General features: G+C 38.9%; 1 protein-coding gene across 6 annotated transcripts in view; it reads left to right on the top strand.

The window, feature by feature from the left end:
* col11a1a (collagen, type XI, alpha 1a) overlaps positions 1-12726 on the top strand; it is a 93635-nt gene that overhangs the window by 62233 nt on the left and 18676 nt on the right. For all 6 annotated transcript variants that reach the window (XM_088071958.1, XM_042510329.2, XM_088071962.1 and 3 more), the window contains 10 exons: positions 848-901; positions 4023-4130; positions 4278-4385; positions 4931-4984; positions 5202-5255; positions 5659-5766; positions 10224-10277; positions 10357-10410; positions 10628-10681; positions 11222-11275. In XM_088071958.1, coding sequence (XP_087928084.1) covers positions 848-901; positions 4023-4130; positions 4278-4385; positions 4931-4984; positions 5202-5255; positions 5659-5766; positions 10224-10277; positions 10357-10410; positions 10628-10681; positions 11222-11275 — 702 coding nt within the window. The remainder of the gene's footprint in view (positions 1-847; positions 902-4022; positions 4131-4277; positions 4386-4930; positions 4985-5201; positions 5256-5658; positions 5767-10223; positions 10278-10356; positions 10411-10627; positions 10682-11221; positions 11276-12726) is intronic.

Below are 12726 nucleotides of genomic sequence, written 5' to 3'. Positions count from 1 at the left end.
TCAAAGACTAGAAATGTTTTTCATATTCCAGTGCCAGCAATTTTAGGGTGGCAGCAAAGTTTTGTTTGTCTCTGTATGCATTATTTACTTAATACATTATTTAGTGGGAAATGTTAGCAATTAGACTGTGATGGCTGGGAATGGATATACTGTGGGGAGAGAAAGTGTTGTGCTGCCTGCATCCTCAAGGTCAGTCAGACTCTGCAGGCCAGCAGCACCGCTGATTGTTTTCTGCCACTGTAATTTACTCCAGCACCCAGCCACAGCCAATGGAGACTCATTACCCTTCCTGCCATGTGCTCTTTTGTGGCCCACTAGGGAGCAACACACAAACACATATTTTGAGCTTTGACAAACATGCAAGAGAGCATACATACATATAATATATTAGACACACCACTGCATGTGCAAAACAAAACTCACAATCTTCCATGCTGCAATATTCACAAGAACACATTTATGAAGGGAATGATATAACGTTTTAGATGTGCCATTAAGTACTAAGTTGCCATGTATGGATTGTAGATTTTTTTTTTTTTTGAACACTACTGCATTTTTTATCCTGGATCGACGCTGGATGTCTTCCAGGGTGAAAATGTTAATAGCAGCAATGATATTTGTGGGAGTCATGCTCTGAGGTTAAATGGTCTCAAACCACATTCCACGTGGTGTCTGGCTGAAGTGACAGTGTCAGTGAAGGCAGACAGTCCAGGGTGTATTGGCATCCAATGATGGAGGTGTTGAAATTCAGGGCTGCAGAGGGAAAGCGTGGGCTGATGTAAAGTTACACCAGGTGTAACAACCATGTCAAGCGGGTCCTCATGTGTTTTTTCCTTCTTTCCCTCAGGGCCCAGCAGGTCTGAAGGGAGGAGAGGGGCCCCAAGGTCCACCTGGTCCTGTTGTAAGTATACTGCTACCTGACATCAAAGTACCTCTGTTTCCCCTCTGTATTGGATTTCTCTCTGACATTTTGTATTTTATTTGTGTTATTGATTAGTGGGAAGGCTTGTACAGTATATTTCATGCTTTAGTAAGGCCTGCATATGCCAAGCACCGGAGGGCACTTTACATCATTTGGACAGGAATAGCTTAAAGGGTGGCTTCAGTTTCCCTTGGCCAACTGCAAAGCCATCTTTATACTTGCTCTCCTTTTGGTATCACTACCATAAGGGCAGGATATTTTAGGCAAATTTATGAGAGAAGTTGCATTTATTTATTTATCTGTTTTAACTTTTATTGCCCCGGGTAAGGTTAGGTGAGCAGTGTGGTCGTTTTCAGCCGGGCAGTGCTGCACATTCATGGATTTATAGACACTCACATATTCTAGTGATGTCCTGTGTGTTAATCCACTGCAGCAGCTAGGTGATGTGCCTTGCTCAAGGACATCTCAGCTGTAGTTACAGATAAAGGAGAGCCCAGGTTTTCTCAGATACAGGACCTAGAAATGCTGCAGGGAAACAAGTTAGTGTTGAACTGCAGCAACAGTCACTTAAAAGACAGACATGAGAGGAAATCACACATAGTCAATTAATTCAGTTTCACCAAGAGAACTAAGTACATGTGTAATACACATAAACTTATTAAGCCATCAGGGACACGTAATCAGTGTTTTATTTATTTATTTTCCAATGGAAGCATCACCAACTTTAATTTTGTGCCACTGCACACAGCGATTTGTTGTAGGAGCGATCATGCGCTAGAGTGGCCGGGTATCAAGTCTGTTTGCTCCATTGCCTCCTGGCACACAGATACAGACCCAAACAACCCAAACAAACAAACCCACACACCACAAAACCACACAGCCAGGATAGCATCCATATGGTGAGCTAGTGTCTAGTCATCCCGGGTGTTGCTACTACACATGCCTCACCAATCCCAAACGTTGCATCCTGGAACTTTATGCCTGCTGTGTTCATTCTTGTTCACAAAACTCAGTGGTAAGGTTATAGGGATATGATGGGCTGCTGTTGTCTTTTTTCAATTCACCCATTTCTGTATTTATATTAATACATTAAAACACCAGTTCCAGTGCTACCTAGTTTGGGAGATTGGTATGGAATTAATCTTGGAATTATGTACTGTAAAGTGGAAAAATTGACTTAAAGGATCCAAAAGAACAAACTCTTATCAAATTTAGAATAAATGGATCAATTTAATAGCCCCATTTTGAGCAGACTTTGTGTGACTCCATCAACATTTTATCCTCCTTTACCCTTCTTGGTGGGTAAAGACGAAATGTAAGCCCCCTTAGTTCTAATGTATATAAATATGTTTTTACAGAGTGTGTGATGGGCATATGCAGGAGATCTAAAGACAATAGTCACAATAATCTATCAGCTCTGTGCCTCAGCCACAGTAATTACAGCCCTGGGGAATAAATGCATTCTTCCTACTCAAGCCCACAAATTTAACACATTAGAGTAACCTGCACACTTAGTTATCTATTTGAACATTGATATTATATCATGTATTGAGACATCATGTTCCTTTCCCACTCATTGACATTTATGAGTGCAGTACAGACATTTTTTGTCAAAAGTAACAGTTTTTAGTGTTTTTCTTAAAGATGATAATGCATATTTTAAAAAATGTTTAAAATAAAAAACAAGTGTTACCTCACACTAAGGATGTTCCAAACATCTGATCTTCCTTAAGCTTAAACAGAAGTTGAAACTTAGACTATTAAATTAGTCTAGTCATAAGACAACACTCAGAAACAGTCAAAAATTAGCACAATTGAATCAATAAGCTAAGACATTGTCTGAAAACATATTGTCCATATTATGGGAGCCATTTGAAGTTGTTCATCACATTGAATCAAATCCTTTTTTAAATGTTGCTGAATTGTAGGGCACTTTGCACCATGCATTATGACTATTGCATATCATTCTACAAAACAAGACAACTAAATAAATAAGAGTTAACAAACAGGATTTATTGAAAACAATAATCTTAAAACTACTCTTTAGGCATTTTAATTGGGAAAATGGGAATACATGAAGTAATGATAATTTAGTTTAACAGACTATTATTTTTGATTCCAACTAGTGAGGGTGGTAACATTTAATCGACTAATTAACAAATTGCACACATCCTTACATTACACTGAATAGCAGAAATACTGGGTTCCACCAGTATTGAGTCTCAAGGGTAGTTTTCATGTTGAACATTAACATATGTTGTGTTCCTCCAGGATTTTTAGTCTTAATAGAAGATGATGGCCTCCAATTTTACCAGAGGACACTAAAACTCAGCGGTGCAATTCACCCTGCTATAAATGACAGACAATACATCACAACCTTTGTATGAGTACAAGGCAATTATTGGGATAGTTAATTGAATTACCCTAAAATAATTTAGAATGTTACAAAGAAAATTACTGAGAATTCTTATATAAATATATAAATGCAGAAATGTGTAACTGTAAAAATACACAGAGTTAATTCACCAGCAGTAGAGGTAAACAATGCTGAGTGTCTTTCAACATCATGTTTTATGGATTTAGGTGAACACTGAGTTCCTGTATCCAAATACTACTGATACACAGCAGCAGCCTCTTTCATTCAAATATGCATTTTCAGCAGCAGGAGTGAGCTGCTCAGAGCTTAGAGAGCCAGCAAGACGTCAGCTCCCCGACAGCAGATAATGCTGGCTGCTTTCAAGGAGCAGCGCTGCTTTATTAGAACTTAAAAGCCACCTGTTACTGTTTGTTGATCCTGATGTTTTCTCAGTGCTCCTCTTGAAAGGGGTTTGTATGTGTCGGTGTGTGCGTGCGTTGATCCATTAGCAGTGGGACTCAGTTGGGTCTTGCTTCGCAGATGTCTTAATGGCAATGGTTATTGTTCAAAATACTCAGATTGTATGAATATATATATATATATATATATATATATATATATATATAAAATATTCATGGGCTTGCAAAGAAAACATTGAAATATGTGTTCTTCTGCCCACAACAAACAAAATATGGCCTTTGCTTTTTATCTCTCACTCATCATCTCCCTTTCTCACTCTCACAGGGTTCTCCTGGTGAAAGAGGTCCTGCTGGTTCAGCTGGTCCAATTGGCCTGTCTGGTAGACCTGGCCCTCAGGGTCCCCCAGGTCCTGCTGGAGAGAAGGGAGCACCTGTAAGTATATATTTTTTTCTTTTCTGCAGTGGCTGACACAAAATCTCTGCTATATAGTTTATTTCTATGTTCATCTCCCTTTGACCTTCAGTTCTGCTGTTTTTAGCTTTCAAAATATAATGAAAACAAATGTATGTGTTCCTCTAGGGTGAGAAAGGGCCTCAAGGTCCTGCTGGTCGTGACGGTGTCCAGGGTCCTGTTGGTCTGCCTGGACCTGCTGGACCTCAGGGTCCACCTGGAGAGGATGGCGACAAGGTCAGTCGACCACACTCACCAACACCCATCCCACCCATCCCACCCTTTTGGCCCAGTTTAAGCTCCTTTCCAATTCCCAAACTGAGATATGTTTTGGGACTGAACCAGATTGCCAATCAATCTTCATCCCCATGTTCATACTCAGGCCATCTGCATAGAAAATATGTCTCTCACTTCCCCTCACTGTTGCCTATCCATCTTCATAACCAAATGCGCCAGCAATCGTAATTAGAGGGGATGTAAAAGTGAAATACTGTTGCTTCTTACATCTCCCACAATCATTATGCTCCTTAAGGTTACTATCAGGCACTCTATTAAGCTGCCAAACATATGTCCCCGCAGAGGTTTACAATGCAACAGAGGAGACAGTAAAAACCTTACATATCCTTATTTGTGCATCCACCCGGTTATAGCTGCAGATAATGGTTGTTTGTGTTGGGCTGAGAGTTTTCAATGATTGTTTCATAAGCTCTTGACATTTAGAGAAGAATTGAAGCTGAGCTGAGATGGTTGACTGTTAATGTGTTTGTGTTTGTCATTCCCAGGGAGAGGTTGGAGAGCCTGGTCAAAAAGGAAGCAAAGCCGACAAGGGAGAACAGGTGCGTTACCGGAAGCAAACTGCATGAATCCCTTACTTGCAGTCACATTTACATCCATTTTTACAATGATAAGCTATATAAGAGTGGATGATGTTACATGTTTTCTGCGCACTACCACCATTATCACAATAACAGTGAGCTTTTTCTAATTTACAAATCACAAAACAATACATGTGTACTTTTACATATGTGTGAACTTTTTCTTGTTTGTGTTCAGGGTCCTCCTGGCCCAGCTGGTCTTCAAGGTCCCATAGGTGCCCCAGGTCCTGCTGTAAGTACAATTGTCCTAAAAAACGCATCAGACTGATGACCATGTGTGAATGTATTTATGTCTAAAGCATCACAAATTGATCAGAAAGACCCCTAAAAGGCTTAATTTTTAATGAGCCAAAGGATTTCTCCAGACTCAGTATCAGAAACCAGGTGTTTAAAATCATCAAGCTGAAAAGGTTTCTAATAAGAGTCTCTTCTGTCATATCATTAAACAACACAAGCATATTTATATGAATATTTGAATTAGTATAACATTGTATGCAACACCATCTTTGTCAACAAGATGGAGTGACAACTTGTTATAAGAATAAACATATTCTTGAACAACATGTAGACAATGTTAAGAAAAAGACCACGGTGAAAGAGTGTGTGTGTTTTTTTTTTTTTTGTTTTTTTTTCAGGGAGCTGATGGAGAGCCTGGTCCACGGGGTCAGCAGGGTATGTTTGGACAGAAGGGAGATGAAGGCTCCAGAGGTTTCCCTGGACCACCTGGTCCCATCGGTTTGCAGGTGAGTACCATTCACACACCTACACATGTGCAAACACATTCTGCATATACATACAGTCATTTACAGTAATCCTGTGCAGTGAGCCACATGGCTCATATAATTTTACAGTAATCAAGTTTGTGTCATGTGAACATCTGTCTAGGATTACTCTCTGGCAAATACAAATTTGCATTTTACATAGCAGGCTTTGATTACTTTTACACATGCATTGGTTATGCATGCATGCATTCAGTGAGTGAACATTGAATTAATAATAGATTTACTGTAGCAATTAAAAAAAATCTGGAAAAACATTAAAAGCAGAATATGTGGAGATATATAATACTTACAGTGAGGCAACACTGTAACAATGGGACAATCCTGCCTTTACGACTTTGTCCCATGAGGCTCAGCTCGGTGCTGCTTCACACTGCAAAAGACAGTCTCCTTTACAAAGTTTTTGGTGCCATATTCAGTTCTGAAGACTTACTGTACAACATAGGTAACGCGCTTCTATCAGGTTTGGTTATGCCACTTGCCTCTGATGCAGAATCATTAGTGTTTTGTGTTTTTCCAGAATGAGTGTCAATACCAGTGAAACATGAAAAAAATGAGACAATGACATTGGATAATGGATATAGCATTTTCTTGTCTGAAAGAAAAAATTGCATTTTTTATATTGGGTTGTATGAGGTACTTATACATAGTAGGTGTATAACCTATGGTAGATGCATCCAGTTTGGAGAGGCAGGCAGGAGTAGTGCCACAGCAGCTAAGCCAAGTACTGCTGCGGACAGGGGCAGCAGTGAAAAATATTTTAGCCAAATAAAAAAATCTATACAGTTTAGGTGCACACTATCTGTAAACTATTTTAACTGCTTTACCTTGCTGTCAGACAGCCCATTTCTATATGGAACTGAAATTATTATCTGTGCTTTATGTAAGCCACCAGACTGCTCTGACAATACCAATAATATTACCTCGCACAACACCAGAGTATCTTGTTTACCGCTACGTCAGTCACTTAGTTTGTTTGTGTTATTGTTTTTTTTAGGGTAGACCAGTATCAATTGTCTGTCGGAAATGTCTGTCGCATGGCAAATTAAATAGATTAAAACTTTCTAAATACCTTATAGTGTACACTTAAACTGATATTGAACTTTTTAAGGTAGGCCTTGCTTTAGGTGGTTAAAATACATTTTTACTGCTTCCCCTCGTCCACAGCAGTCCATGGCTTAGCCTCTGTGGCGGTACTCTTGTCAGCCACACCAAACTGTGTACTGACCACTGGCTGCCATCTACTGTATGTAATACATTGACTCTGGATAAGTACCATGTAAAACCTCACTTCAAAAAATCTTAGCCTTTAACCAAATACATTTGGTCGTATCAGTGGCATATGACATGCATCAAAATGGCCACTCTGTGTATTTTATGCATAAAACACAAAAAAATATGGTGGTGAGGTACACATTGGCCCAGGTGGACATCCTACCACTTTGACTCAGACCTGCTTCCACTGTACTGCTAATGTACCTTGACTGTTTCATTTGGTAAGTGATAGCATTTCTTCTTCTGTGGTCTTCTGGCTGTCACATTGGATAAGTAGAAATTCATCATTGTGGTATAAAAATATCAAGTCCTTTATGAGCCATAGCCCAGCTCCATAAAGATAATATTAAAAAAGAGATTTGCTGTTTAGCCATGTATGGCTGCAGAGATTGGCTCCTCAGGTGATGAAATGGCTGAAATAACACACAGTGGAATCCTGAATGCAGGGCATCACTTCATATTCATTTTATATGCTTTATATCATGGGTCATATTCAGCTTGGTCCTGTTAAGTGACGTAGGACATGATACTGCAGTGCTGTGGTAGTGGGTTGTGGACTCGTGTAATATTGCTTAAACTTGTTTTTCTGAAGCCATGAGAGATTTTTTAGGGTATTTCAATCAACTGCTTTTCAAAACTATACTCTAAAGCAGTGTTTCTCAAATGGGGGTACACGTACCCCAAGGGATACTCTGGAGTACTGCAGAGGTGCGTGAAATTATATTTCAAATGTTAATTTAAAAAACTATATCAGTCATGCATAATACCTACCATAATTAAATTCCTAAATTGTAAGTGCAACTTGGTTTGCTGTGAATTTAGTGATGATTCTAAACATCTAAGTACTTTTCAGTTAAAAGGTTGGTGTTTAGTAAATCAGACACAAACTGCTTACAGCACAATACAGCACTGCTTATGGTGCAGTGCTATATTGTGCCGCCCTATATATCCTTATTTTTTCCACCAAAAACGTTTTATACTGGTCAGGGGGTACTTGGCTGAAAACGATATTTTAAAGGGAGTATATTATTAAAAAAGTTGGAGAACCACTGCTCTATAATCATCACCTGCAGCTAGAGAAGGAGAGCTGATACAGCATGCTTAAGGGACAGAAAGAAGAAAAATACAATACAGAGGACAAGAGCTAACTCATTATAGAAAAAAAATTAGGAATTCATCTTTATTATTCATTTTTAGACATGTATTGAGTGAAACTACTGTATGAATTTAAATATTATACATTTCTTATATTTCACTACTATGAACAAGAAGCAATAATTTTAATAAGCAGTCATTTACTCACTTAAGTGATGGCATAGATTAGAATGAAGGTGACTCAGTTACCTTTCTAAACTGTGTGTGGCCACAACACTGTGCAACATTCATCTAACATCATGCTATAGTGCAAACAAAGGCAAACACTCAAACTCGCACACCTACACAATCACCTATTCACCACACACACGTTTTAATCAAATCTGTGGTGTTTCTTGCATGGTGGGTGAGCTTTGACATCCGTCCTCCATCGCCTCTTTAGGCATTATCATCCGTGCTACATTTAGTTTTTTGGTAAGCAACATTTTGTGATATAAAGGACATAGTTTAAGCCAGACTGAAAATATTAGGATGATATTAGGGTAAAAAGGGCAGATTAGCTCGACACAAAAAATGTACTCATAAACCAATCCACGACACAACTAGGCTTAATTATGTTTTGTATCAGTGCGGTAATAAACTAACGAGATAGGACCCTCCCCTTTGAATTTGTTTCTAATTATCTGTTTTATTTGTAATCAGCTCCTTAAGCTAAACATGTTAAGAGTTTACTGCAGAGATTGGGGTCATTGTCTTGATGAAATTACATAGACTAATGCACATCCTTCCAAGGTACTATCCTATCTCTGCGGGATTGTATTCAATGGACTTTTAATTGGGAGTAATTCACTTCCCATTGCGATTCCATTAATTGCGTGGACTGACCTGCTCCGATAGTCAGTTCCTCATCGAGCACATTTGCCATTCTGTGTAATTAGAAGTGCCGCTAATGATCTTAGACTAGAGGAGACCTTTACACAGATGAGATTTCTCAGCACGGCAAGAATCAGCATGCGGCCGCACACATTTTTTTTTTAGCACCCACGCAAAATGCTTGCAAACAGGGGCGTGAGTGAGCACACAATGCACACATATTATCAGTAAAGAGTCCACTGATGGTGTAAGCACATGTTGAGGAACACAATCTTTGATCCTCTCCCATGCCACGTTATACCTTACACTGATGATAAACTGTGTCTGAATCAAGAACAGGCACACACACAGGAGGCAAAGCAGGGTACAGCAATTTAATCCTGGCAATTACTGGTAGAAATGTCAGGGATCAAACGCACATATGAGGTCTTGACCACGCTGCTCATTTAACATGCATGAGTTGGTTGGATCTATGTCTGCACCTTTGAGTGAAGATGAAACCGTCACTGACTACAAAGGGGAAAGCAAACAGAAGACGAGTCATGTCTTACATGTTAGCACAGCCGGGAACAGAATAGAATAAAATTATCTCTGCATTGCCTGAGTATTTGTAAGGAAACTAAAACTTCACTATAAGACTCAGCCATTTCAGGAAGTCTAGCTAAGTTAGCCTTTTTAATGTTTGGCATACTTGTCCTACTACGTCCTACTACCTTATTCAAAGAATTGAGGAATATATGGTATGTTTGTTATGAATTGATGTTTCTATTAGTTCTCTTTTTACTTTGTCCACACAAGATTGTTAAAGATATGTGGTTCATCTGGCAGGAGACTTGTTCTTGACCTTGCTCAGCATATATTCTTTGAATATTTCATTGAACAGATAATAAGACTAGACTGCAGTTAAAACGGGGATTCAAGTGATTCATTTATGCATGTTCTGGCCCACAGATATATTTAATACTTCAGTGCATCACTACAATGTATTACAGCTGTCAAATCAGATTTAAAAATTAAATATCAAACAAGAACAGCTGTCGTGAATGCATTTAACAGCACAAACAAATTTAAATCATTAAGAACACCATTGCTTATTCATGCAACGGGACCTTGTGCTTGTAACATGATTATTTTCTTTTCTCATAATATAATTGTTTATTCATTTTTGTTGTCCTCAGGGGCTTCCTGGTCCTCCTGGTGAGAAGGGAGAGAACGGTGATGTTGGCCCTATGGTAAGACACATCTGGCTCTTGTAAGCACTCTTAAAATAACTTAATATACTTTTAACAACACTGTGTTTCTGTTCTGCAGGGCCCTCCTGGTCCCCCTGGTCCCAGAGGTCCTCAGGGTCCTAGTGGAGCTGATGTACGTGAAGTTAATTGATTACAATGTGTTTACACAAAATTATGTAACCTGAATATATTGAAAATAATCTGTTTCATGTAAGACTTTGACATAAATTAAACTATGTCTTAATTGGTCTCACCTCGCCAATCTTACATTGCAATTCCTAAATGTCATCAAGCATCCTCTCCCATGGTGATGGATGATGACTCATCTTTTTCTTTATTTCCTGCTGCAGGGTCCACAAGGCCCTCCAGGTGGCGTTGGCCCCATGGGATCTGTGGGTGAGAAGGTAAGAATCACAACTTGGCACCACATGGTGTTCTGCCTGCCTAACGTGATCTTCAAGCCCTATCCAGACCATCCAGCTGCCCCCCTTTGTAACCACCTGCACTCTACTCATTTCATATGCTCAGGCTTTTTGTCTGAGTTAGAGCCATGACACTATTAATGTCTATTTTACAACGCTTCCAACTAGATTCGCCCACTTTACTGCCATTTGGCAGACGGCTGCTCTATAAATGCTTAATGCTGTACTACGGCAGTTAAAATGGCTCTGGAAAATGAAGAATGAGGGGCTACCAACTCTTTAAGGGGGCACTTGGAATACAGTAACTTTTAACACCCTTGTATCAACTAAAGTTACAGACTTAGTTAAGTTATAAGTCTGGCTTTTGTTGATTTTGATTACATCATAAAGTGTAAGTATGTAAGAACTATTCTGTTAGAGCGGGTGTGACTTATTTTTTCAAACGCTGCATCTGAATTTTAGCTCTTAGCGTGATAGGATGAAGGTTTATCTGTGAAGACACTGACATTTGTCTAACCACAGGGTGAACAAGGTGAGGCCGGAAACCCAGGACCACCTGGAGAGCCTGGCACTGGGGTGAGTGAGCCCTGCTTTTGTTTTGCTCGTCTGTCAAACTAAATATGTATTTAGGAATGTCTTATGTTTGTATGTCTCTGTGTATCGAGTATTTGTGGAAACAGTACATTCTGCTTGTCAACACACATTACATTTATTAGATTCTGAGTCTTTAACATACCACCTAGCCTTAGCATGAATACCCCTAGAGCTCTACTGAAATAATTAAGAAAATAACCTTTACATTTTAATGTGTACCACTAAGGTTGGTAAAATATCTTTTGCTACAGCAAGTTAGGAAACAGTATCAGCAGCATCTGCAACATATATTTGTAGGTTATTGCCAGGAAAACAGGTGCTTAATAGATAGCTTTAGGCAAATATAGAGCAAAATCCAATCTAACGAGAAGGTTCTTTTCTTCGGAGTGACACTGTGTATTCATCACACTGAAAGTAATTGCTCCTCACATTGAGGCTGGTAGTTCGTCTCAGCATGGCTCTTCTGCTTTGCACCCCATGTCCACATGGCCTGCCAAATTGAGTCTCTTCCCAGACTCTTAAGACATAATTACCAGGAGGATACGCCTGGTGCTTCTGTCCTAAAGAACAATGATTGCAGCCACCATGAAGCGAGTTGGCATCAAAACATCAGGCACACACTGCTGAGTACAGCTTTTAGCTGTTTTGATAGCTACAACAGTGCAGAAGTGAAGGACTTTAAAAGTTTTGTAAGTCCTCTTCAATAGCATGTATTGAGATTGTTTTAATTCTATTATACTATTTGCTATTGTAAATGCCAACTCTAATTTTAAAGGATTTTGAGGGATTACATGTTAATTTACAATATCTGCATGCTTGCCAGAAGTGTATTTTGTTATTGCCAGAAAGAGAAAGAGATTGATGACAATTTAATGAGCTTTTTTAACTTTTACCAAACACCCATCATTGATGGCTCTATTAGTTCTGCTGCTTCATTCATCATTATTGAGGTACAACAGCAGATTGAAAAGATGGTCTTTCTCCTGTGGGAGTGGCAGAGGAGTGCGATTACAAGCATTTATAATGTCCCCTGCTAGTTCCCTATCAAACTGCTGGTGTCATTGACATTTCCAAAGTCAATGTGCAGCTTAAGTCCCTATTATAAGCACAGTCCAACACAGTCCAACCCAAGGCCTATTCTCAGTCTTTTTAAAAAGACATGTTATATTTAGTGCTGATGGCATCGGGACAGCAATGACTCAGTAATAACTAACTACTACAATATAGTGTATAGACATCATTAAGTATTAGTTACTACAAACAAAAAGAAATGGCATTAAGAAAAAAAAGAGTTTAATATCCTTTAATTTAATCGAACTTTTAATTAACCTCATTTTCTAAGACACCATGTATCATATTCAACAAAATTGTTGCATTTTCATCCTCATCCACTTGAAAATAGCACATTTTTATTATATACAATAAACAGACAT

Source organism: Plectropomus leopardus, chromosome 21, assembly GCF_026936395.1.
Source record: "Plectropomus leopardus strain MGB_pleo_1.0 chromosome 21, ASM2693639v1, whole genome shotgun sequence".
Taxonomy (NCBI): Eukaryota; Metazoa; Chordata; class Actinopteri; order Perciformes; family Serranidae; genus Plectropomus; species Plectropomus leopardus.
This window is presented reverse-complemented; position numbering and strand designations above follow the sequence as displayed.